This window comes from Neopsephotus bourkii, unplaced genomic scaffold (genome assembly GCF_033783945.1).
Source record: "Neopsephotus bourkii isolate Nb327-2 ecotype Australia unplaced genomic scaffold, CSIRO-AGI_Nbou_v1 NB_1765, whole genome shotgun sequence".
Classification (NCBI taxonomy): domain Eukaryota; kingdom Metazoa; phylum Chordata; class Aves; order Psittaciformes; family Psittacidae; genus Neopsephotus; species Neopsephotus bourkii.
Genome location: NW_026902239.1, coordinates 5,158,236 through 5,185,739, shown reverse-complemented (window position 1 = coordinate 5,185,739; position 27,504 = coordinate 5,158,236). Strand labels below are relative to the sequence as shown.

Genomic DNA, 27,504 nt, shown 5'->3' with positions numbered 1-27,504 from the left:
AAAATACAGGCATTTATGAAACTGTGATATTCAGCTCAAAACTCAAAAAACAAATCACGAAGGACTGCTGTAAAAAATTCAATAGCAATGTAGCCATCTCATGCAGGGGGGTGGTGTACATCCAACTTTATTTCTCCTTTTGTGGAATGAGAACAAGTTTGTGAGACACCTGATTTCTTAATTGTTATTAACATTATTATTAAAAAAAAGAAAAAAGCTCTGTAAATCATAGAATCACAGACCGGTTTGGGTTGGACCTTACAGATCATTGAGCTCCAATTCCCTGCCATGGGCAGGAACACCTTCCACTAGACCAAATGAATGAAAAAAAGTTGCCAATGTTTTACATTTTGGTGACAAATACTTCCCAGCAGTTAGTTCGCTTGGGAGTCACTTTCAGTCTTTATTAATGAAGAATGACACTGCCTGGGATGTAGCCAAATCTTTGTGCAGGGATGTGAAAAACACCAGCGCTGAGGCTTAGGCTGTAATTTCAATTTCAAAACAGTTAAGAGAACAAGTGTTCGGATGATTCAGCTGCATACCATAAAGCAGGTTATAATTAAAATGTTTGTGTATCACAAGAATTTCACAACCTCATGGTTTAATACCACTTAGTAGATTAAAGGTATCGCCTCAGGCCTTTAGGGTGCTGTTGCATTATTCCTTGTCTGATACCAACGAAGTGCAATATGGATTGGTACATGGACCATACTGTTTATGGTGGAAACTGGCCGACTCCCATTACAATATCAGCCTCACACCGTGCTTCCCACTTTGTCCCTCTAGGTAATTCACAAACCATAGGTACAGTCATATATCATCTTTTCTCCATCTCCCTTAGAGGAAGAGATGTTTGAGACAAGAACACTCAAAAAGCTTTAGGATCAGTAAGATAACCAAGTTGTCTGTTTTGGGATGGATTGTGGAGTCCATGCTGAACTTCTCATCCAACACAGAAGGCTGCATTTAACGTTAGCATTTGGGGTGACTTTTTTCAGCTGTTACAGATATTACTTGCCCAAAGTTCAAGAAAAAGATGGCCACAATAGCAGCCTGTGTTCTAGAAAGCCATTTTTGATAACACAAATTACTATAATTTATTTTACACTAAAATACCTCCACTGATGTACGTCAGTGCTTTATTGTGATGGTTTTGACCTCAGTGAAGAACTCATAGGAATCCTTTGCTCCCTCCCTTCCTATGCCTGAGGCTTTCATCCCACCAAATGGCAAGTTCAGATCTCTAATAAGCCAGCAATTGGTCCACACTAGTCCAGACTGTAGTCTTCGTGCCACCCGATGAACGCGTCCCACATTGCTGGACCACACAGTGGCTGCCAAGCCATATTTCACGCTGTTGGCCCTTTTGATCACTTCTTCTTCTGTATCAAATGCTACCACACATGTCACGGGACCAAAGATCTCTTCTTGCATGCAGCAAGATTCATCCTGCACTTCAGCAATAACTGTGGGCAACATGAAATAGCCTTTCTTGTTGCCAGCTGGGAGGTCTAAGGAATCCACTCCCTCTCCACAGAGCACTCTGGCTCCTTCAGCCTGGGCTCTCTTCACATAGCTTCTCACCTGTGAAAGCAGCAGGAAAACATCATTGCTAAAGGACACCGAATACTAAGGGTTCAGCTCTCCAGTTTGGACAGAACAGCAGGAGCCTCTGAGTATCTCTAGATGGATCACGTTGCCTTTACTTTCCTCTGAACAACAGAGGGTCATTCCGTAGCTTTTGTTGTTATGTGTCTGGAAAAGTAAGGCTGGGTATTTCTTGCTGTAAAACAATTGTTCTCCCTCCCCAAACAGTAACCTAGCAGGAAACATTGCTGGCCCTTCTATCTAAGTATTTTCAAAAGGGTAGGACCTCTGGTGAAAACATAAGTGATCCCAGAGCCTCCCTCCCTTCTTACAGGAGCTTGGGCAGTTTGCTATGTATTCCATATCACAGTTCATTCATCTGCTCCAAGGGATCAGTAATCTTTTCCTACCTCATAGGCAGACTTGTTAAATGTTTACATGCCACTAGGATGATGAAGTCACAAATGCTATAGAAAATCTCACCAATAAATAATTAAAGCTGCTTCCATGGCTGCTGCTATTGTATACTACCTTGAACACATATCACATGCTGTTGATCTGCTTCTTCTGTTCTGAAATCATTGCCTGGGTTCTCTCACTATAGAAACACCACAGAGATACCACAGGGCATCTTTTTTGCCTTTTAACCACCTTGGTAGGTTAGACTCAGAAGTCCCCTGTGGTGCCACAGACCGAGGACCTTGGGAAGTGGGTGTTTCTACCACTCTGCTTCAGAACAGGCCTGGAGAACCTGCTGGGGCATCAGGAAGCATGACAAAGGTCTAGCTTTCTGTCTCATTCTGCGGTTTTCAGTCTGCTTCTTGCTTATGCTGATGGTGTCAGATAGCTTTGGGATATGAGCCTCTGCTCTCCTGAACAGTGTCTGACACCATAAAAATTGATTTCATATAAGCCACTAAAACAGACTATGTCTAACTGTGCACCATCTTCAGCTGCCCTCCACACATACATGAGTCCAAATTACTGAAAGCTGTCCTTGGAAACAGTGTATTGTACTGCCCAGAATTTGTCAGTGATATAAAATCGACATTTACCTTGGTAACTAACTTACTAGGCACATAAGTGATCATAGCAAATGCGATATTAAAATCTATGAAAATGTTGCTAAGCGCTAAGATTGGTTAGTATAAATTCCAGATTCAGAATTAACCATTTTGAATTATTTCATTAAAACGGGAATATTTTCTTGTCATTTTAAATTACTTTCCCCATAGAATTGATTTTTTCCAAAGTAATCACATGATCCCAGGCCACAGGCAACAGCAATGACTTTGAATCATCATCCCTCATAGCTAACCTTGGAGAGAACATGGTCCATCCCATATACAGCTGAAATCACCTTTTGTAACCCTCTAAAAAATGACATAAGATCACAAGCTGAATGTAACATCATCACCTTTTCTAGGTGTTCTTTACTTATTAGTGCTCCCACACTGACTGTAGGATCTGCAGGGTTCCCAGTCTTCCACTTCTTCGCCTCTGCCACAAACCTCTTCAAAAATTCACTGTATATACCTCTCTGAACAAAGATCCTGGAAGTGCAGAGACAGATCTCACCCTACCAAAAAGAAATAAACAAACAAGAAAACCAACAATATTAGCTCATATTATGTTGTACTATCGATGAGTACCAGAAGTCACATCCCACAATGAGATTTATTTCCCTGCATCCTCAGGAGTGTAAACTACATTCACCAACACTGCAAAGTAGTTTTTTTCACCTCAACAGTTTAGGATTCAATTCAAAGGTTTGTGCACACACACACACACACACACACACTTAAAGACAGCCACACACTTAAAGATACACACACACCACCTGCTGCAGAGAAGGTTTATATGCTACAGAGGTGGGAGGCACCTGGTTGGCAAAGCTGGATTTCAGGGTTGTGGGGATGCATTGGCTTAAGTCAGCATCATCGAAGATGATGGCAGGGTTTTTGCCTCCCAGTTCCAGTGAAAGCCTTTTGCAGTGTGGAGCACTTTTCTCCGTGATCCTCTGGGCAGTCAGCGTACTCCCCGTGAAAGAGATCAGAGGCACATCAGGGTGGCAGACAAGGGCTTCTCCTGCCTTGGCGCCTGTTCCAAACACCACATTCACCACCCCGTGAGGTACCCCTGGTGGGAAGAGAGGCACCAATTCCTCTGATCAGTCAAGCTTGCCTGATATCCATCATCAGAGATCCAGGTTTAAGTCACTGACAGAAGAAGCAATTGTTCTCCTAGTTTTGCTTAATGGCGCATCAAATACAGTCACAACACAGCCATTGAGAGCTGATTCTCACTTTCTTATGCTCTCATGATTCCTCTGCTGTCACCACAGACTTAGGACACTCTTAAGTGGAGCATAGGAGGGGGAAAGGAAGAACATGAAGATTTTTTCATGAGAAGATAGAGGAAAAAACTGGGCGATAACTGGGGTGGGGACATGGAATTGTATGAGGACAGGGAGAGCTTTTTGCTCTTCAGTGCAACACTCAGCTATAGCAAACAGTCTTTCCCAAAGTCTTTGAGCACTTTCTGATTTCTGCAACCAAATAATGGTGCACAGACAAGCATTTCAACTCCATTCCCCCTCCCCAGCATGCTACGGGACTTACCTGCTTTCTCCAAGAGCTTACACATCATCCAAGCTGTGACAGACGTCATCTCGCTTGGCTTGGCAACTACAGTATTTCCACATGCAATGGCAGGAGCTATTTTCCAGGTCAACAAATATAGTGGCAAATTCCAAGGACTAATTAAACCAGCTACAAAGAAAAACCATAAAAGACAGGAGTTTAGTCTCCTGGGATACAAAACTCGTTTCTCTGACCTTAACCAATTCAGATTTATGAAACGCATTTAGCCATGGCTTTTATCTCCAGACAACTGTACAACAAATTCGCAGCTAGAAATATTTCCCATAGGCAGATAACTTTAAAATATTTGTGCAAAGTCCATCAGCCAAACTCTCTGAGTAGGTTTTACTGCTTCAGGGGAGAATCTTACATTCACGGGAAGTTTTTCAGTGTTTTCTAGGAACATTAATGCAATGTTAACCATCAGCTGCTCTGCAGTAATATTCTGTGTTAGCAAACAGCAAGTTAAGCAGCAGTAATGTGTTAGCTCAGATCACTTGCTTTCTGTTGCTCTAGGGAGCCCCCCTTTTACCCCCTATCCCCCAGTTTTAACATTAAATAGGGCGTGCATAACATGTAATGCATATTTTCCTGATAAATTTTAACCTAACTTCAGAGTTCCAAAGGTTTATCAGTGTACAAACTGTTTCCACAAATTGCTGAACAACCAGAATGTTTTCAGTAATTGCCTCTGAGAATACTTTCACCTTACATATTTATAGGAAACAGTGAAAAAAACATCTGTAATTGCTAGGTACAACTGTTTGCAAACACCACAGGATTTCGTGCTATTTGATGGAGCAGATCCAGTGAGCAACATTCCCTTATGAGAGTAATTCTATCAGTACTTATGTCCTCCACTGATCAAGAAAACTTACAAATGGGTCCTCTCCAGGTTAGCCAATTTTATATTTTAAATAATTCAAGTGTGAATGCGGAACATTCATATACATGAGATATTAGGAAGAAGATCTTTACTGTGAGGGTGGTGCAGCACTGGAACGGGTTGCGCAGAGAAGCTGTGGATCTCCTGACTCTGGGAGTGTTGGAAGGCCAGGTTGGCCAGGGCTTTGCGCAGCCTGGTCTAGTGGAAGGTGTCCCTGCGCATGGCAGGGGGGTTAGAACTAAATGATATTTACTGTCCCTTCCAACCCAAACTATTCTGTAGTTTAGATAAAACACCTGATCATGGAATCATTACCGTTCCATTACTGGCAAGCTCAGCACAGTCACTGTATTTCTGAAGCATTAGCGGCATCTAGTGGCCGAGTTCAGCAATTCCCCAGGTAAAAGTGGTTCATCCACGTATGCACTCCAGTGACAGGCTGAAACGTCACGTTGTAAATTACTACTGCTTCCCGAGGTGAGGAGGATCAAGCTCTCCCTGCAGCACCTTCTGAACTGCTGACTGCTTCTGAATGCCTCACTGATCCACAGTAGGAATACCTACTTACTCCCTGCTGCCCCATGTACAAAACATAAGAGTGATTTTGAGAGCTACCAGATTAAACCAGGTGCTGTTTGAGGCACCTAAGCATTCTTGCTAACGTGAAGTAAAAAAAACTGGTTTTGCACAAAGTTGCTCATGCTTAGCAGACTAGTCGTGCTTAGCACACAGTCCAGAGACAATAAATGCTCTCTCTCTTTCTTGACCCACTGCTAAGGCAGACACTCTGCCAAGCTTTTCAGCATTTCAGCAGCACCATACCAACTCCCACAGGGGCCCTCGAGGTGTAATGCACACAGCCCATGGTTGCCATCTCGGTGCACTCTGTCACATGGTGAAGGATGGAAGAAGCAAAGAATCTGAAGTTGTACACTGCCCGAGGGATGTCCACTGTTCTAGCAAATGTAATAGTTTTTCCTGAAACAATAAAAAAAGCACACTGCTGTGTTATCATGGGCATAAACAGGGCTTTAAACTCTGCCCTGAAAACCCATTTGCATGGTTTTTAGGAAATGTCTTTTGTCCTGTGATGAAGTAACCCCAGCACAATGCAAGTACAGTCAATGACAACAGCTTCCCTGATGTACTGCATTCCAAACAATCAAAAACTGAAGTCAAAGTCAGTAATCCTGAAAAGCAAGAATGGCCCAGGAATCCAAAATCAGTGACTTCTGATAAGTTCACGCACTTCAACTCCAGTTTGCTCTGACACTTCATACCATACTAGAAATTTGGACCATACCCTCCATTTCAATATCGAACAAGATACATTATATTTGAGATCAACAGTTCAGATTTTTACCCTGGTCCTTTGACTCTGCTTTTGCAAAAGCTTCCAGGTCATGTTCAATTAGGTCTGCCAATTTGTTCAGGATCTGAGATCTTTCCAATGGACTTTTTGAGGACCAATTTGGGAATGCATCTTGGGCAGCTTTGACAGCAGCTTCCACCTAAAGAAGCAAAAGATGGATGGTGAATGCTAATGAAAGGCCTTAGAAAGAATCAAACAATCAGCAGATGAATTCATAATTGGGAGGCTCATAATCTAGATCACATTGTTGGAAAGACTGCATCTCTTCTGAGTTATGACTATTGACAGCTTCCCCATTTTCACTTTCTTGGGATACTATCCCATAACTCAAGCAGCGCTACTGAAATAGAGCATTTAGAAAAGAAACTGCCACTCTAACTCTTGCTTTTCTCTAAATTCCAACAACTAGCGGGCAACCCTCCAGGCCTGGAGGAAATGCCAGACTAGTCAGTTATCACCAGGCAGGCGCCACCGACCAAACGCCCATGCAGAATCTTGTTTCTCATGGGGGAAAGTGCAAGGATCTCCCAAAGCGAATGCAGCCTCAATCTAAATGTCCACCATCCTTGCAACACAAGACTTCAGCCACACTAGGCAATGATGAAAGTTGGGGAAGGAACTAACTGTATGGCCTGCTAGCCTTTGACTTCCAATTTCTTTGGCATGGCTGGTTCAAGCAAAGACTAAGAATATACTTACAGAACAGCACTCATAGAAAATATTTCCATCTCACCTGATCACAGCTGGAAACCCATTAACAACCTCACCGAAACAAAAAATAAATAAAAGAAATGGTTCCTTTCTAAACTCTTGGGGTTTGGTCAGTTCCCTCACCAGATACCTAATGAAGTCTACAGATATTATTAATATTATTATATGCCTCTATATAGATGCGTATCAGTCTCCTAGGTATTTTGGCTGAGATGTCCATAACTGTTGCATGGTTGTTCAGCCTGACCTCACTGAATAGTGGCAGATTACCAGCACTTTTCCGAAGCAGACTAGGCTTCAAAGGATTAAAATTCACCAAAAAGCTTTCTCTCTCATCAGCCATTTCCTCTGGGCTCTTAAGTGGAAGTTACCTGCATCTATTGATTTATATGCAGCTCCTTTTTTATGTTTCCCAGTCTCTCAGATAACTAAAGATGGTTCCAGCATCCTTCCATATTTTAATTAACTACTCTATTTCCCAGCTTTTGCTTCACATATATCACTTCTTATTGCTTCTAATGTCTAATATAAGCACCAAGGTGGGCTTTTAGCCAGAGCTGTTTTAGCTGCTTACCCATCATTTTTGCTCCTAATTTTCTTCAGATTTGGAAAATTTCCCAAGTCAATAAGTAGGAGGATGCTGATGTAATATCAATCAGAACCTTCTGACCTCTCCTAATTTTGCCATGTTGCTGGTTCCTGTGTAGTCACTAAAGGCTCTTTTCCACCAATTCCATAAAACTGAGCTCCAAATTCACTTATTCACATTGTGATTGGTGTTATCAAAAAACCACCACAAAAATAACTAACAGACACTCCAGTGGTGTTCTACTCAGAAGGGCACAAAAGTGGGTGAAAACCCCTTCCTCCCCATGCATATGAGAACTTACGTTCTCTCTAAAAATAAGGAACAGAGTCTGAGGGTCAGAAAGACATCGGTATGGAGGCCAAGGTGGAAAAAAAACAACTTGCACAAGGTCACCCAGATCACTGGCCAAGCTCAGAACTGTACTCTTTCAACTGTAGTTGGACAACCTACTGCTCAGGTGCCGACCAGCGGTGGGCTGTCAACCACTGAACGGTTGGAGCAGGGCCAAAGCTGGCCTGGGAAAGGGGAACTGCACCTTCTTGAATGAGTCAGGTGTGGATGGCACAGTACATGCTGAAAAGGTTCACCCTCTGTGAAACCACACACCACCTTTACTAATTAAGTTGTTCTTCCACCTTCCCGTCATTAGGTGCCATTGTGGTGCTGCTTCTCATCTGCCTTGTCCTCTCTGGCCTTTTGTGCTTCAAGAGGGAGCTGATAAGAAGTTAAGGCTATCTGCATTGTTAAGCCAGTGGGTTTAGGAGAAGGAAGATGATGTTGCATTTTCACAGACAGCAGGAAATTAGCAATGGAAGGAATGAAGTGGCAGTAGACTGATCTTAAAAAGAAAAAAGCAAGAGGAAAAACGGAGGGAGATCGGTACAGAAGAAAGAAAAGAGCATACAAAGGTTAATCAGTTACTTAGTTTGCCTGGCAAAAAGCAGCAGAGACAGACGAGCCACAAAGAAAACACATGTAAGAATTCAACTATGAACTTGTGTGTCTGAAACACTTCCTTCTGCTTTCCTCTTCTGCACAAAACAGAGAAAGAACACACAACCCAGGCCTGTCGTAAAAGGTTGATACTGAAATATCCCAACCTGCCCTCAGGACATGATGTTTGTTTTCCCAGGAGATGATGCACATGAGCAAGGTTCTTTGAAGAGACTTCTTTTTTTTTTAAGAAGATACTTGCCAGGACTAATTAGGCCTCACAGCCTGTCATTGGAGACACAGGGCACCTGTTCAGCTTGCTTCCAGTACTGCTATTTGGAAACTAACACATCTAGCTGCAGGGAAAATTAACCCCTGGGAAAAGAAAAAAAAACAACCCCAAACATTTAGTGGATTTGGCAGAAACTGGCTGAAATGGCCAGTGCAGCTGAACTGGTGGTAAGTTCTAGGACCAGCAACAGATTTGCTGTCTGCCCCTGTTCTGCCTTCTAACCTTCCACCAAAATGAACCAAGAAAAAAGTCCAACTGGACATTAAACCTTGCTAGAAACCAGCATCCCAAGTTCTCTGTTGAACCTGGGTTCAGATGATTAATTTGCTGTCTCTAGATGCCTTCTATGTAGTACATGACTGCATTTTCCCCTGAAGCATATTCCATCAGTCACCAGTGGACACCAGCTCTGCAGAGCCCAACCTTCCTGTATAGTTGTCTAAAGGCAGGAGTAAAGCACTTGGCAGGTTTACAGGTGTTTAAACCACGTTCCTGCTGCTACACATCATCACTAATTCAGAAAGCTGAAAAAGCCATTGCTCTTTAGTATATTTGAAATGTATCTCCAGGACGTTCAGCAGCCTACTTCTGCTAGGCTGTTCTGGCATTCTCACATCTCCCTAGTTTTAATGATTTTGCAAATGAATGAACAGGAAGATTTGCACCTGCAGATCAAAGAGAAGTCTCTTCAAGCATAATTAGGGTTGGAATGAACTTGCACCAATGTATTTTAGCAAATCCAGCCTGTTACTCTTTAACCCTTAGTCATCATCATCTAGCAAATATTTACCCAGTTGAAATTACAGTGCAAAGTTTTCTGCTGAGAGAAGCAAAGACAAAAGACATCAACAGGACTGAAATCCAAGTGAAGGGAACAGCTACACACAGTAGCAGTTTGTTTAAAAAAAAAAATGTTTTGAAAATACTTGTCAAAATCTTCCAGTCCCTTTGCCTTATCCAAGCTTTTCTACTTGTTTCTCTCTTCAGGGAATCTGAAACACTATGTTGGACACACCTGTAGGTCCCTTATAAGGTAGCACCAATGAAAGTGCAGGTCCCCAGATGAATGTCACATTGCCCATCCACACCTGAAGACATATAAGGTACCAGGAAACACTCATCCCACTGAAGAGCACACGGCTAGGAACTGATGTAGAGGACAGGCTGCATTACAAGGAAACATACACTCATCACAGCCACGTCATCACCTCACTTAATATCCAGCTGCTAATACCAAAACCAGAGAGATCTGGAAGCTGTTTACCATCTTCAGGGAAGAGTCAGCAAGCCAAAAACCCTTTTAAACGACCACTGCAAATCATCAAGACACTAAGGAAGAACACAGTTGTATACGATGCTTCCAAGATATTTTACAAAAGAGATCAATAGACCCATTTCTCTCACACAGATTGTTTATACTTACAGCTTTTCTAAGTGTTATTGTTCACTTTTGTACAAGCCGTCTCCTATATGAGCTGAAGGAGCTTCACTGAAGCTGTGTTGACTTACACCAGCCTGGGATCCAGCCTGTAACTTTCTAACAGCAAAATGTAAGAAAAAAACCCAGTATTTGCTGCTGCAGCAGCGACAGATTACACAGCGCTACAATATAAGCATGTAAGTCTCCAGCATTTTTTTGTTCTCTCACCTTCAGTGTCTCCCACTCAAAATATTAATGTTATGTGCATTAAACCTTTTCAGTTCTTTGCACATCTAGATAGTACTCACCTCTTCTTTGCCACTGTCTGGCACCCTGCAATAGACATCTCCAGTGGACGGATTAAAGGAGTCTATGTAGGAGGAACAAGGAACAAATCTGCCTCCTATGAAGTTTTCCAGCACCAAGAGATCCTTTGAGTGAGCCATCCTTAGCCGCTTGCTTGATCTGTGATTTTTTTCTGCAAGGCATCAGGCTGGATTAGTAGGTCTGTATGTATATTTGCACAGCAAGCCTGAACTCCTCCCCCTCTCTCTGTTTTCCCTGCACCGCTCGCTCATGAGGGGAAAAAACCCTGGCAATAACAGCAGAAAAGAGGAAAGGGAGGGGGGTGGAAATTACTGTTTCTGTGACACTCGGCTCTTTTCTAGGAGTTGAAGCAGGGAGGCAGGACCAGCTTAGTTGTTAGAAACAGCTCCTGTCTATACAAAATGAAGTACTAAAGAAGGGAAGAAAAACAGTAATTTGACAGAGAAATTTCTTCCTGCATCAGTTCTTCAAGCTACAGTCTGAAGCCCTTTTGTCTCAACTATACAAAATAATTCAACACACAAACATCAAGCCAAGGGCCTGCTTCTTATCACCAGCAGAGACAGAGATACCTAGACAATCACATCCGCGGCTCATGTTCACTGCTTGTTACCATCAACACTTTTCCTTGTAACCCCAAAAACAATGCTTCTGCCAAACCAAAACATTTTAAACATAAGAAGCACTCTTTTTGCCACCAGTATTCCCAAACATCAAACAATACAAGCAGCTGAATGGCCCTTCAATTCAAGAGTTGAGAAGCACAACCCTACCTGGTACACTCTGTTGTATACTGTCAAGAAACAGTTTTTTAAAAAGAAGCAAGACAACAGCTTCACTGCTTTTGTTTCCATACACATTCCAGTGGAAGCTACCTTACTATACAGAAGCCTGTTACATATAATTAAGTTTTTCTTTAACTTCGCAATAACCTGCCTGGTAAGAGCTGTATAAAAGATATTTTTCTCCAACAGAGCACGCTTAAGAGTATCAAACTGCTCCTAGATTGCATGCCAACTTCTTCCATTCCAGAGATACTCTACATCCATATTAGAGAGCAGTGTGTCGTCACCAGGAGATTGTGAATACCTCGATAGGCAATTTTTAAAGTTCTTGCATCCTATACCACTGCCAAGCCATCATATTCCTTGTGGATCCATGTGCAAATTATTTGGATTGAACAACAGTGATACATTTTTGTTGCACAACAGATCATTTATGCATCAGCCAACCGGTGCCTCTGGGCAGAGTTCAGATCAGTGCTGAAAGGTGGTGCAGCCATATTGAAATTGGATTAGGTAATACCTCCAGCTCTCCAAAGTTACAGACCAGGAAAGCATGAAGTAGATTTTCACTTGTCACGGAATACAGTCTCAAAACTCAATGTAGGAAGGGTATTAGAGGTTCATTCTGCATCACATTTCCTTATCCACAAACAGCAAGGAATTTACTGAAGTCTTAAAACTGAAGACACATTTCTTCTGCCTGTAGCAATTCTGCTGTCCCCTGACATTTAAGGCAAGCTAAACATTTTCAAGGTTTTAAGGAAAGTTCAAGTGGAACAGTTTCAACATAGGAGCTTAACAGTACAAAATCTCTGGAATCCAACAAGTGCACTGAACCTTCACAGCTGGCATGCTGAAACTGGTTAAGTATTTAAATACAATGTCTTCATTACAAAAAGACACAACAAATAGTGTTAATTCATAAGCTTCAGTTTTGGCAGCAACAGTTTTCAGGTATTTCAGATTCATAAGATTTTACAAAAGACATTTCCACATAAAACATTGCTGATACTTCTATAATGCGCATGTAGTCAACAGTACAATTGATCTATCTGCACTATCAAGTGCAGGTTATGTGCTGAATTGGGGCTAAAACATGTAAGTGCAAAAACAGTCACCTACCAAAAAAAGGCATGTGGGAAGAGTTGTTACAACTGAACGTGACTTTGAACTAAACAACCAGCATAGGCTTTTTGTGTTCTTCATTACAGAGGGCACAGCTTTACTTCAGTCAACCCCAGTGAATGATGCTCTGGAATGACCACTCCTTCCGACAACTACTATGGTCAAAGAAGACCTGCATATAGGCTCTGAAATACCTGAGCTCTTCTTACACTTCCTACAGAAAAAAAGTCTTCTGAGCTGTAGTAAAGTGTGTCTGTCCTGAGCTTATGCTGAAGGCAGCAGCAGGACTCTTTTCAGCTGGGAGTTTCACTTGCCCTATTACTGACAAGCGAGAGGGAGTTACAGGCTCAAGTAAGCACAACAATTTGGCTTTAGCATACATGCCAAGAATAAACTGCCAGCTTTTGCTCAAAAGAGCCCCAAGTCTGAATGAAGACGTGTATGTGCAGTAGCTGCAGAGTAAGATGAGAAAAACTGAAGTGGTTTCCACAGAAAGACAAGGCACATGCCACTTTCGCATTTTAACTCATCAGTTTCATAGAATCATAGAATAGTTAGGGTTAGAAAGGACCTTAAGATCTTCTAGTTCCAATCCCCCTGCCACAGGCAGGGACACCTCACACTAAACCATGTCACCCAAGGCTTCGTCCAACCTGGCCCTGAACACTGCCTGGGATGGAGCATTCACAACTTCCATGGGCAACCCATCCCAGTGCCTCACCACCCTCACAGTAAAGAACTTCTTCCTTATATCCACTCTAAACTTCCCTTGTTTAAGTTTTAACCCATTATCTCTTGTCCTATCACTATAGTCCCTAATGAAGAGTCCCTCCCCAGCATCCCTATAGGCCCCCTTCGGATACTGGAAGGCTGCTATGAGGTCTCCACGCAGCCTTCTCTTCTCCAGGCTGAACAGCCCCAACTTTTTCAGCCTGTCTTCATACAGGAGGTGCTCCGGTCCCCTGATCATCCTCGTGGCCCTCCTCTCGACTTGTTCCAACAGTTCCATGTCCTTTTGATGTTGAGGACACCAGAACTGCACACAATACTCCAAGTGAGGTCTCACGAGAGCAGAGCAAAGGGGCAGGATCACCTCCTTTGACCTGCTGGTCACATTCCTTTTGATGCAGCCCAGGATACAGTTGGCTTTCTGGGCTGTGAGTGCACACTGCAGCCGGCTCATGTTCATTTTCTCATCGATCAACACTCCCAAGTCCTTCTCTGCAGGGCTGCTCTGAATCTCTTCTCTGCCCAACCTGTAGCTGTGCCTGGGATTGCTCCGACCCAGGTGTAGGACCTTGCACTTGGCATGGTTGAACTTCATGAGGTTGGCATCAGCCCACCTCACAAGCCTGTCAAGGTCCCTCTGGATGGCATTCCTTCCCTCCAGCGTATCAACCGAACCACACAGCTTGGTGTCATCGGCAAACTTGCTGAGGGCGCACTCAATCCCACTGTCCATGTCAGCAACAAAGATGTTGAACAAAACATCTTTACTCTGAAACTTCTGTGTTATGGAAATTATGAATGATTTAACAGAATTTAGCAGTGTTTAAATAACAAAAAATGAAGGAGCCAAGAATTATGCTCAGACAAAGTTATTTTATTATTCCTACAGCTTAAAAAATAAAACTAGCCAATGTTGGCACGGGTTCCACTACACAGCAAAAGAAAATTTATGTTTTTTAAATAAATTCTGGGACAGGGAAAACAATCTCAAGATACTACTACCAATCAAAGTAAACAGCTCTTTTTTTCCCCTGAATATGCATTCAAATCAAACCTAAAAATATATTAGACCAATAAAGTTACTTTACTGAATTAATGAGCAGAAAAAAAAAAGGGCAAATCTAAGAAAATATGTAAACAATTTATGTCTGGAAGTAAGGAGTTTATTTCATGATGATTCAACACCTTCTTCTCTAATTCAACTCTCTAAGATCTTTTCCGTCAAGTTTTCTAAGGGCTAAATTCCACATGGAGAAACACATGAGATTCTTGAGATCAACAAGTGCAACATTAACAGTTCCTTGTCAGTTGGCATCTTGTTCTGCAGTGGGAGAGACTGATGAAGGGCTCCCCAGACGTCTCCCACAATCTGACTTTTGTCATCATCATCTTATCCCCAATTAATTGCACTTGTTCCTTCAACTGAAGTAACTGGATTCTTAAACAGAAGTTTGAGCATCTGACTGCATTTTGGTTGGACAGTGAAAGTTCTTGCACCACTGTCATTCTTTAATCTAAAAATACAAGCAGATGGAAAAAAAACCTATGGTGAAAAATGGAGTACCAAATGTAAAAGGATCGCAGCTTTTTTCAATATGATCTAGTGAGATGTGCAAACAATAATTCCTTTTCTTTTGAAATTCTCTTGAACAAGATATATAAAATAGTAATCCCCAAATAGCTGAGAGTTTAGTCCCCAATTCTGCAGACACAGGGCATCACAGACCTAAGACCCAATTCACTTCAAATTAAACTTACTGAAAAATGGGTACAAGATTAAAGCCCTAATTTTGTATTCTATTTAAGGCAAGGCAGATTATTAAGAGCATTAAAGCTCCAGAAAGGCCAGACCACAGCATACCTATGCACACAGGAACAAGACAGAAATTCTTTCCAATTTTTTGACATTAAATGATTCATCTTCTGTCCCAGTACCAGAACTAGGTTAATCTGACTAAACTGCTCTCCCTCAGGCCTAGAATTAGAAGTTATATTTTAAACTAAAAATCATAGGAAGATTTTGTTAATGTGATAGAGGACATTCGTATTTTTTGAGCCTAATAGGAGATAAAACATTCCTATTTAGCCCCACAGCCTTTGCTTCCTCTCACACAGGCATCAGTAAGACTCAAATGTACAACTGTCTTTACTGCTAACAGAAAAGATCTGGGACCCAAACTAGCTACAGTAAATTGACCAACGCTTCTTATTTACAAACTATTTCAGGTATATTTATATAGACAATCAGGTTTTGGAAAGACGATGTACGTTAAAAGAGTTAAGATTAAATAAACCTTAGCTTTAAGCTCCAGAGAGGAGAGAAAATGCACAACATTCAACAATTTAAACTGAGTCATTTTTGATCCAAAGAAATTAGCAGAACTGTGGCAAGTTTTCCTCACATCTTGCTGAAGCACTGTCTCTTTCAGCAGAATAAAATCGCTTTTTAGACCAAAGGGTGTAAAACAGGTCTTAACCATAAAAACTGAATGTTGTATGAAAGTTAACACGGTTCTTTTATAGTACAGAAATTCTGCTACAAAAATGCCATACCTCTGTGACAACTCCTGCAGCAATAGTGGAACCACCGTAGCGTAACATAAACCTCCCAAGCTCTTTAAAATCTTTATACAACTCTAGGGCAACAGGTCTTTGCGTCTGTAGTTCTATTAGAGCATTCTGTCCTTTGGACAAGAACCTACAGACAGATAAGCAGAAAACTCCATTATAAACACATTCATGAATTAAAAAGAGAACAGTGAATAAATGGAAAATTAAAAAGACAAAAGTACTGTGATAAAGCTTGATTTCAAGTATAACCCAAGCCACCAGATTGAAAACTCATCTGCCTGGAGCATACCCTTTAGAAAGACAGTAAAGTTTTCTTCAAAAGCTTCTAGAGAAGGGCATCAACGTTTAGCAAATGGTTTTAATTATCTCACTTAATACCCATTTTTTTTCATGTCCAGTAGAAATCAAGTCCCATTTCAAAATCAAGAGCCAATTCTTTGCTCTGTAGTCATGATTTTTCTTCCCATTACCTTTAAAGCAACAGTTTCAGCCATGCAAAAGGATTATTCTGATAACACTGTGTCTCAGGTAACATTTCTACTCAAATAGCTTTGAGTAACTAGAAGGAAGTTCCCATAGCCTAACTTGTATGCAAAGACTCCCTAAATCTGATTTTTCTCTGACCCACTGTCTAGCTGAGCTTTAGACAGTAACCCCACTCCAGAATTATACGAAGCAAAAAAAGAAAAAAACAAACCAACAAACAAAAACAAACAAACAAACAAAAAATCCTTTAAATACAGGGTTGGTGATGTAAGATTTACTACAAATTCTGCAAGTGACCTCTCAGGTGCTTTGCATTTATCATGTTTAGTAGGAGTTTTTTCACTCTGTAAAGCACTCTGAAATCTAAACATGAAACCAGCTAAAACAATGAAAGACTATCCTTTAAACACATCATTGTTTCATAATAGAAAATGCTCAGTGTATAAATACATATATTAATTAAAAGAGCCATTTCTTAAATAATTATTAACTATTCAAAATAAACACTTACTTAGGTTTACTCTTTGTCACTTCACCAGTGCTTTTGTGCAGGACACTCAACAGTCTTCTAATAGTAGCAGGTTCACTCACAGTTTGATAGTGTAAAAGCACCTAAAAATATTTTTTCTGTTATTAAACATTCTACAATCAGAAATCCCAGGTGTTAATACTTGAAAACCTCAACTTCTTTTAAGACTCATTTTTTGAACAAATTCTTATAAAACTTCTCTCATAGGAGTCTCTGCCCAACAATCAGTAATCATTTTTAGTTCATAAACTTTGTGATGTGTACAATTATGACAGAAAGATTATTTATTAATTCGTCATAAATACATTGCTCATTAAGTGTTTTGCTTTTGACACTTCAGTGTAGTACCACAGCATGTACTGGTACTTCATTTATTTTAAAGGTATCTTACAACTAAGTTCATCATTATACTCCTACAAGGCATAGGCTTTCTAAAGGACAGCCTAATGTGACTGGTGGACCTCATGTTCTCTGAAATGGCAAAGCTATGCATTAAAAGCCATTAAGAATATACATAAGCAGCCACAATAGCCCCTTACATCCTCTTCAAAACAAAGAAGAATTCATTTCATCCGCAGAGATGGAACTGCTTCTGGATGCTAAATGCCTCCCATATTTGGGGGGTTGAACATGGAGAGGAAAAGTCCTGAGCAAGCTGTAATGAACATAGGAACTTTCACAGATACTTACAGGAAATCCTTTAGTGATTGGAACCTCAATATTGAAGATGAGAACCCGAGCTCTGAAACGAGTGCAAACTTTAATGGGTTCCTTGGGATCACAATATACACAGCCAACACTACAAGAGAGGTGAACAAAAGAAACTGATATATACCTTGACATACAAATGTTGATCACTGCACTAGAAAAAGACAAACGTTTACAACAAATAAAGCAAAGACAACACTTTAGTACAACCTAAGGGTGGGGAAAGCAAACCACCAGTCAGGAACACCATATTAAAGCCTGTAACAAAATTAATTCCTAGACAATGTCTACGGTACTTTGTGGGTATGCATGAGGAGGTCTGTCTAGTTCAGTGAACAATTACGTCCATTGCTAATCAGTTTCTAAAAATGTCAGTGTTTCCTGTGCGTAGGTACTTTGAAGAATTAGACTTTCATTCAGAGATTAATTGTCCCAGAGCAACAACACAAATTACTGCAGGGTGCCCAACTGAAGTTCTGCTGCCTACAACTCAATTATTTTGTGGATAAAGAGACACTGTGATCAGGACTCTCAAAACTTAAATCTCTCAGCAGCTTTTTCAAAATACTCTATATGAAGTATTTCCAAAATACTTCCAAAATACTTTCCAAAATACACAAAAAGCTGCTGCTGCTCTTTACAAGTCAGTCAGGTAGACCAGACATAGCTTTTTCACAGTAGCTAGTTTTAGCCATCTAAAACGAAAGGAAAATTAATCCCATCCAGGAAAACATGACTGAAGAGAATAAACTGCACAATTAAATGTATCAAATTTCAGATGCAATCAAATTTAATCTTTATCAAGAGGACTCCAAAAGATGAATGACATCAAGCTAATGAAGCCTTCATTCAACAAGCAGAGCAAGACTTCTCCTCCTCCCCCCATTTACCACAGAGAATCACACTCCATTACAAGATGGTAATACAGAAAAGCCCAAACTTTTCCCTTAAACATAGAGCATAACTTTGCAAAACTATCAATGCAGGTATTTTTTCAAACAGTAGCTTGAAAGTTTCCTCTCTGAAGTCCAAATGATTGTAAAAATGGTGAATGAATTATGGGTCCAACTTTCTAACCTGAACAAAACCTGACACTTACCTAAAAGCTTGAGGCTAATGCTTAGCATGAAACCTACAGACTGAAACAAATACTATGAGATCTACTGTGTCTCACTGAACATGATCCCCCACAAAAGGAGGCAGCAAAACATGTACCAAAACAAATGTTATGAGCAGCTAAATGTGTTGAATAACTAGTTTCCATCAATTCCACTTGTTCAGATTTACTTATTGGTATGCAATAGCAGTCATCAATATGCTTTGTTAGAATGGTTTATGATTGGATAAGCTCTTCAAAAATCTTCTCTTTCATTTAGCAACAAGTATACTTAATTCAGCAAGTAAAATGCCCAAGGACAAGTCTTAAGGTCACCAAGACTTTGAAGGTTACCAGTGTCAGCACTACGGCAAAGCATGAACACTAACAGTATTCTTCTGAGGTAGCCGTTGCACATGTAGCAGATGTTTCCAACGTTTGTACACGCAAGCCAGGTGATAGGCATCACTTTGGTTTTAAATATCCTGGTAGCCACATCATTCTTCAAGTAAACCACTGATTGTTAAGTGTAATAGTTATACAGCTTTTCATTAAAAACAAACCGTTACTTAGACTGAAACCCAGTTCTGCTCACTTGATTTTGATGATATCCATGCCGGTCAAAGTGAGAGTAATGTGATCTCCTGCTGCAGCCCAATCAACTGGTTCATCATGCAGTGTGATTCCTGGAAATGAGTAAGAACAGAACCTCACAGTGAAGTACCTAGGTTCTGAGCTACAAACAAACAGCTCTGTTTGGGCCATTTGTGCTTCATCAACCATTACTCATCAAATTTCAGTATGAATGGGTTGAGAGTAAAAGCTTTTAAACTGAGAAGACTGAGGAAGCCTTTTTTCCCTCCTTGGTGAGGACTCACTTATTCTCTCACCCCACCCTGCACAACAACATGGCTTTATTTAAGCCAGAGGAGAGGACCTGGCACTTGTCACAGAGCGCAAATGACGCAGTCCCGAAAATGCTGTAGTACCAAATATCTCCATATCTGCCCCACCCATCCTTTGAGGCACACGCACACCCTAGACCGCATCTTTCATGTACTTTAATGGTACTGTGTCAACTTTCATTTACCTTAAGTGGGTTTGCTGACTCTTTCATAAAAAAAAAGGCGTAACCGATGCCTACCATTCACAATGTTATGTCTACTCATACTTTTAAAAGTAACTATGTTCCGATTTTGATGTATTTTAACCTGGTTTATAAGACAACTTGGCTGGTGGGTATGGACAAAACCAAATGCTCTTGAACTAACATTCTGAGGTTTCTTGTAGACACCAAGAAGGCAATTTAACCCCCCCCCCCCCTTTTATGAATCCTACATACATTAATAGGATGTAGTTCTATTTTACTACAGATTGATCTGCAAACCTGTTCCCAAAACCACATGCCAGAAAGCATCATTCAATTATGTTCAGTACTGATTTTTTAAGTAGGGGCTACAAAATACATCTTTTCAATGCTACTTCTTCCACTCACAAAACAGGAATGGCTACAGTGGTCTGATACCAATATTTATCTGCATTACTGTAACATTCCTGTGCACATGAACAATGTGCATACAACTGTATAAAACAGGCACAATGAAGAGCTTCCAAAATGAGCACTGAACAAGGTGGTTCTGGAACTGAGCAGGACAGTTGAACCTGCACACAGCTTAATTCAGGATAAATAGTTAGATACAGAAACCTATTCATTTACTTTGAGGACTTAATTTTTTATTCACTGGTCAATGTAGGAAAATAATAATTTTGTTTTTTTGTTTGCACATGAAATAAAAACAACTCTGCAGTATAAAGCAAGCAAGCTTAATTAGGAAACAGCTAAACATTTAATGTCTTGACTTAGCTATTCCTCCTTCCAGAAATCAAATGTATTGAAATTTAAATCCAAATTTCTACTCTTTTGTAGTTTCTCAGGACAATTATGTCCTGGATGTCTGTGTATTATGAAAGGATCAGTGACAAACCTCATGAACATCAAAACAGCAGAGACTTAATTCTCAAGCTTTTCCACATCTAATTCATAAGATTAATTTTTAAAGTTTGTTCAACATCTTCACACTTCCTAACAGCAGTAATGCTCCACAGCAAAGCTGAATATTAATGATTCCTGAACTGCATATTTTTAAAGACATTGCTGGAATTCAGATGTTTCTACAGGGTCTTCATAAAGCAATGCCAAAAGTCATGAGGCTGTAACATTTAGAATATCTGATACAGGAAAAAAAAGGTAAAAAATAATAATGCAAGATTTCACACACTCTTGATAGACACGTTTATACAGACATAGTCACATCTAAAGAAATCCGTTTTATGCTTTCACATTTTATGTTTGACAGTTAGTATCAGTTTGACAGGCTGTTACCATTTCAGTAACTGCTTCTAGCCCAGTATTGACCTGAAAGTAAACACGCTTCTGAAGACCGTACCTTTTGCAGTGCAAGTTTCATTGGGAGGCATTGCCAGAAGTCGTTCTCCAACCTGAATATAGCCTGCTTCTATTTTACCAGTCACACAAAATCCTGATCCTTGGTCTGTAATAAACACAGTAATAATTTCAGAACACTCTGTAATAAGGTTAATTTCCCATCACAAGTTAGCCCTGAAGCAATGCATAGGTAAGTTTTTAATATAATGAAGATGGGTTTTTTTCCCCCCAGCAGTGTTCTGCATTTGCAAGCTAGCCAGCTGTGCATCATAATGAAAATGAAACATTAGATTCAAAACCTTTAGATCTCATGTTTTTCAGAACTAAGCGAGAAATATCCTTCTTTAAACAAATGCAGACACATGAAGAAATATTTTCTAGTTTTTCAATATTAGACTAAGCCCCTTAATGTAGAGCAATTTTATTTAATTCAGCAAACTCTTACTACAATTACAGATAAAAAGCATACCACAGACCTTTCATAAAAATTCTCATGCATACAGGTGCAAATTCCTCTGATATTTATTGTTTAAGTGAGTCAGAATCCTACATGTTCTGTCTGCATATTTACTTTTATTCCTGGGAAGTCAAAGATTGATTCAGACCTATTATACATGCGGAGCTATTAATTGTATTTAAGTATTTCTGAATAAAAGAGCTGCAGTTTTTCTTCTTCAATGTCCTAATACTCTGTTCATTATTTGAATGTCAGTTATTTTCACACATGCACATTTATGCATGTACACCTTAAGAAATGCCTCATCTTCCTAACGTGTGTTTGCAGGTGTATTTAAAAAGAATCCTCTGAATTGATTCTACAATGACATTTTCAGTGCCCATACAAAAATCAAATATACCTTTTGCTAAACATTAGTCAGAAGCAAGCATCTTAGTATTTTGTGTCTCACATTATTTTAAAAGCTTCATTTAAAGCTGAATTCAAAGAAGCAAGCTCAAGATTTCAGGTCACATACTACCAACTTGCTCTTTTGCACTCAACACCATTATTGATGAATGTTTCCATTTATCTCACTGTAAAAATACTATTAGTGCCTGCAAACTAATTTTCCTCCATTCTAGCAACCGAGATGATTGCAGTCAATTAACCAATGACACTGGCCATCAATAGAACAGAAACCTGGAGAAGCAGGTACGTGCTAGAAAAAGAATCCCCAAGTTAACGGTAGAAATATCAATACAATATGGTACGCAAAAAACCCTGAAGCTGGCTCTGCAAGCACTTGAAAGCAACCAGAACCATGAACAGGTTCCAGGTTCCCAACCAAAATCAAGAACTAAGTATCTTTTCCCCAGAACATCACCAACTCTGGCTTAGTACACTAGTATGGTGTTTGAAGCTTTGCCCTCTCTCCCATGCTGATTGTTGCTTGCAAAGTGTCAAGTTTCTTCGGCTCCCCATGAAATCAATGCAAGCACAAAACAGACAGTGGTGGACAGAATCAGGGCATATAAATGGCCTCGTATCTTTTATCATGGTACTCAGGTTCTGTGAGGCCATGTTCTTTGTCCTCAGGATTTGGACGCTGGACAAAGCTTTTCAAATGTCAGGTCAAGTCATACCCTAGACAGATTTAAGATTGAAGGAAATTACAGGGACCTCCTGCATCAGGAGATAGTTTGCCTGGAGAGAATATTAGAAGGGTTATGGAGGACAACAGCTAAACTCAGGCTGAGGTAGATGAATCACATATGTGGGTAACCTTAATAGAGAAAGGGGTTTTCCAAACTACGTAAGAGTACACTCAGCACTCTCACTTTTTACACATTTCTATGGACAGCATGCACAGACACTGGAACAGAGCTGAGAACAACTGTTGATTCATGTACTTGTACCTGCCGCTACTTCCTCTGGTGGCATCCAAGTTAATTAAGTTTTGAAATCACAAGTAAAAAAAAAAAAAAATAGCCTAAAAACACCTAAAAGGCCACATTTAGTGAAAACCCCTGTATATGTAAATTGAGTCCCTCCCAAAGCCATTATTTTTTGTATACTTTATCAAAACTGATTTAATCAAAATTGCTCATTTTGTGAAACTTAGCTCAACACAAAAGTGATTATTGCAACAAAATGTTGTGAGAATATTTTGAAAGACCTCAATCAATAATCTCAACAGACTTCCCCACAGCTCACAAAATAAAAAAATAAATAAAAATAAAATAAAAAAAATTACAGTGACTGCCTAGATGACAAAACTAGTGTTAAAAAACTAAGGTAAATTCTCATGCAAAGTTTCAATACTTAATGTTATGGCATCAGTACCTTAAGTCAGCCAACATAGGGCATGCACAGACAGCATCCAGTGTTTTCTCAAAGACCCACATGAAAATCGCAGAAAACTGATTTTTCCAGTTACAATCAGTATCTTGGTTTGCTTGTACTTCCGCTATAAGCACCCCATATATAGAATACAGCTTATTTTAAAATACAAAATTCAATAATAATATTTAGTAACAAATTTTTTATGACATTTCAAATCACGCTGTCATTTAGTTTGCAACATTTGTCACGGGACCTATGTAAAGTTTCAATTGGGATGAGTGTTACAAACCTTGTTTCTTCTAAGTTACCTGTAAATGTCAATGTATTTAACTGAAAAAAATATCAAGTTTGCCATTAAGACCTTAAGGGCTAAAGGCAGTCTGGTCTATCCAGACAATGGGAATAAGAACTGGTTGTAGGTACTTGCTGTCCATTTCTCTATTAGTGCTAGAGAATTGCTGCCTGGCTATAGTAGTATCACCACCACTACCCTTTTCTTCCACCCCACCCCCCAAATTTTTATACAAAAATTAAGGAATTTATCATTATTTACAGCTACAACAATGAACATATATTGAGCAAGTCAAACTTCCTTAAAATCCAGGAGTAGAAGGTAAACAGGCCTGAAGTCACAAGAAGTTTGAGAAACACTCATGTAGACAAGAACCAGTTTTGGAAACAGAAACTCCCAAATTCTGTCCCACAGAACCATCAACTCATTACATAGCCAATTAGCTGGTCATGCAGATTTTCTTCCTCAAATTCTTTTCCAGTGTGTTTTTCCTTCAGCAGTACTATCTAAAATTTGACAAAGAACAGTGCTTGAAAACTCACTATTCTTGTTCAAGACTACCGATACACATAAAGGATCCACTTTAAGTCTTATGTTTGCATCATTTTTCAACACTTGTATTAAATATTGGTGAAAATATTTTAAAACAACCAACCTTTAAAGACATCAGCAACACACAACCTAAATGGTTTATCCACTGATCTCTGTGGTGGCTTGAAAGAATCTGCAAATAAATTGATAAGATCTTTTAGAATTCCTGTATTCAGCAACTAACTCAACAACTTCTCACCTAGGGATAAATCAACTATATTGCATTCCACAGACTTTGTCCCACATTTCCTCACAGTAAAAGTTTTGACATAGATTTTTACACAGATTTGACCCAGGTATATCAGTGTTTAAAAAAAATTGCACTCACCGATTTGCTCTAACAAACATTTTCCTTTATACCACTGTGTGAGGTCACTTATCTGACCCCTTGTGACCAGATTTTCACCACCAAGGCCACTTGTTGGGATATAAGCCACATCTGATTCCTAATTAAAAGGAAGTTAAACATACATTAACAGGATCTTCAAGCAGAAGCAAGAGGTGCATTGTTTCAGTATTATGCAACTGAGCTATAAAAGAACAGCTTGCACATTCGTATTTCCCCTGGAGGAGGCAGGTTTCTCAGTTAATCCATTTTCTTTCAGTTTACTTCTTGTCTGATCACAGTGCTCCAAAGGGTTGGAGATATTTAAACACAATGACAGCAACATTAACAACTAGAAACTGATTTGAGGTAACATACTCCAGTTTTATAACTGACAGGCAAAACTTCTGTTTGAAATGCTGGTTTATGCATAGGGATTTCAGGAAGGCCACAGCCAGTCCAAATGAGGAAATGTGAGAACATTCAAGAATTGCTAATGGAGAGTTTTCTTATGAGTTCATAATCCAAACTGGCATCTGCTTTGGTATAAAACTCTCTACCTTTATTCATGCAATCCTGAACATTAAGGCGGATGATCCTTGGTCTGTTCTGCTTTATAGACAACAGTCCCACGAAACTACAAATGAGGCAAGTGCCCCAAAGATCCAACAGACCTAAACAAAGATGGTGATGACAGAAAGAGTATTGACCCAGGGCTCAACATACATCCTACCCGTAAGAAAAGGAATCTGCTATACTATGTGCACATAGCAGCAGCAGAAAAGCGACACAAAATAATCTGATTGTAAGAAAAACTTCTACTCAAATGCCTGAGCAAAGCAACAAAGATCTCAGAAATTTACATTACCTTAAAGCCAGCTTGTTTAAGAAATTGGCCAAGTTTACTTGTAATTTCCTGAAATCTTTCCTGTTGCCAATTGACCTAAAACAGAAAACATATTATAATAAAATTTTAGATTTTTAACCTTGACTCCAACATACAGCTGCATGTCATCAACTCTCTAGTACCAGTAGGTATTCTTCACGCAGAGCAGCTAATGAATTTATAAACATGGGATTTCCAGATGGTTTCATAGTTGGACACGTAAGAGCATATTAACAATTACTGATAGCAAACAACACACCACTACTTACCTTGCAAGCCCCTTTAGTATGATTAGTCCTTGAACAGCTCCTTTTTTTCTTAAGTTCACTCAAAATTCAGATTCAGCAAGAATATATAAAATATATACACAGTAATAATCTAAAATACAAACTAGTAATACCTAATACACCATACAGGTTTAAATAAAGCTCTTGGTGTCCTGACCCGAATGACCACCAAGATGCCCTTGAAGATTTCACTGGGTTAACTAGTACTTGTGAAAATCTAACATAACAAGAAGGACCCCTACTCATTTTAGCACCAAAACTATTCTGTCTGCTTTGAAAATAACAGCCATCAAAAAAATTGTAAAGTCTAAGCACAAGAGACAGAGCTGAGAATCAAAGAAAGACACAATATTGATCCTTAAACTTAGGGCCCACAATCCTAGATGGAAATCCTGCAGTTGCATGAAAAAGTTGAGCATGTACCTGGTCCATTTTATTGACTGCAACAGCTAGCTGTGTCACTCCAAGAGACCGCACTAATAATCCATGTTCTCGAGTTTGTCCTCCAGTCTCAAAACCTGCTTCAAACTCTCCTCTGCTAGCATCCACAACCAAAATAGCCACATCAGCCTAGATTAAAAAAAAAAGGAAACAATCAATCAATCAATCAGAAGTGGTTAAGAGGTGGAAATAGTCTGGGTAAGTCTGTCAATCAGCGAGAGTTCACACAAAACATACTCTGAACAGGAAAAATCCTGATATGCTTCACATACAACTTAGGCGGCTCAACCCTATCTATGTCATGCCCACTTTGGTGAGATATTATGGCATGTCACCTCACGTCACAAACCATCATGAGCCAACTCCTGATTTCGGGAACCTGTCCTCTTCAAACTGCCCACTATGGATATGCTGCATAGACTTCAACTGAACAGAAGCAGTCTGTGCTCTGGAACCTTAAGAACAGATATGAGCACAACGTCCAGTCCTCTCTGCTTCAGTTCTGGACACCATCACAGTCAGTAGCTGTGAAAATTACAGATAGATCACCTCACTATAGAACTGGGACAACTGGTCAACTGCATGTTGGATGTGGTTGTTTCAGAGTCCACTCAAGACACTGGAGCATGCCAAATCACAAGGTGGAAAAGAAAAAGCCTGTTTTATAATCTAGGCAAACTGTCACAGCATTAAGAGAAAAAAGGTATCACACAGTCTACAGCACTGCATAAAAGTCAGCATATAAGCACAGGAAAAAAAAATCCCACACTTTGCTGTTAGCTTTAAATGCCTCTAATATTGCTTCTACTTTCCTGCTTTTGCAAGTAACAGCCAGGTAGACCACAATCATGTACCAAGCAATGGCGACAGACATGAATAGAGGTACTGCTGACAAGAGGCAGGTATAAAACAATTTCATAAGAGTGATGAGATGGACATCATGAAAAGAGAGTGGTACTTTCTTTCCTTACACACTTATGCTTCAGGATACCAAGAGAACGAACAGAGGATAGCACACTGTCCTGGCTCTGAATTCCCCTCACTTCATCCTAGGCATGAAATCCCCGCAAGTCAGACAGAGACAGCATAACCGTGAGAACGGGAAAAGGATGAGGGATGAATTTCCCCACAGCTCTCAGCCTCTGAAGTGCATTGCGGTGAACT

The 27,504-nt window shown here is 39.9% G+C and overlaps 2 protein-coding genes across 4 annotated transcripts in view; both read right to left on the bottom strand.

The window, feature by feature from the left end:
* Nucleotides 1–374: 374 nt before the first annotated feature.
* Nucleotides 375–11,065, bottom strand: ALDH8A1 (aldehyde dehydrogenase 8 family member A1). The gene is made up of 7 exons (XM_061378442.1): nt 10,744–11,065; nt 6,482–6,629; nt 5,941–6,096; nt 4,212–4,361; nt 3,473–3,729; nt 3,008–3,169; nt 375–1,587 (listed from the first exon to the last, which is right to left on the bottom strand). Exons 1-7 carry the CDS (start codon nt 10,879–10,881, stop codon nt 1,135–1,137), a joined length of 1,464 nt encoding a protein of 487 aa, XP_061234426.1. The 5' UTR covers nt 10,882–11,065; the 3' UTR covers nt 375–1,134.
* Nucleotides 11,066–14,254: 3,189 nt separating this feature from the next.
* The window catches only part of HBS1L (HBS1 like translational GTPase), a 56,163-nt gene continuing 42,913 nt past the window's right edge, over nt 14,255–27,504 (bottom strand). For all 3 annotated transcript variants that reach the window (XM_061378135.1, XM_061378138.1, XM_061378139.1), the window contains 10 exons: nt 26,323–26,469; nt 25,595–25,669; nt 24,730–24,847; nt 24,466–24,534; nt 21,239–21,343; nt 19,387–19,477; nt 17,678–17,786; nt 16,970–17,070; nt 15,955–16,099; nt 14,255–14,915 (listed from right to left, as the gene is read on the bottom strand). In XM_061378135.1, the coding sequence (XP_061234119.1) occupies nt 14,904–14,915; nt 15,955–16,099; nt 16,970–17,070; nt 17,678–17,786; nt 19,387–19,477; nt 21,239–21,343; nt 24,466–24,534; nt 24,730–24,847; nt 25,595–25,669; nt 26,323–26,469 (972 nt within the window). In that variant the 3' untranslated portion in view covers nt 14,255–14,903. The remainder of the gene's footprint in view (nt 14,916–15,954; nt 16,100–16,969; nt 17,071–17,677; nt 17,787–19,386; nt 19,478–21,238; nt 21,344–24,465; nt 24,535–24,729; nt 24,848–25,594; nt 25,670–26,322; nt 26,470–27,504) is intronic.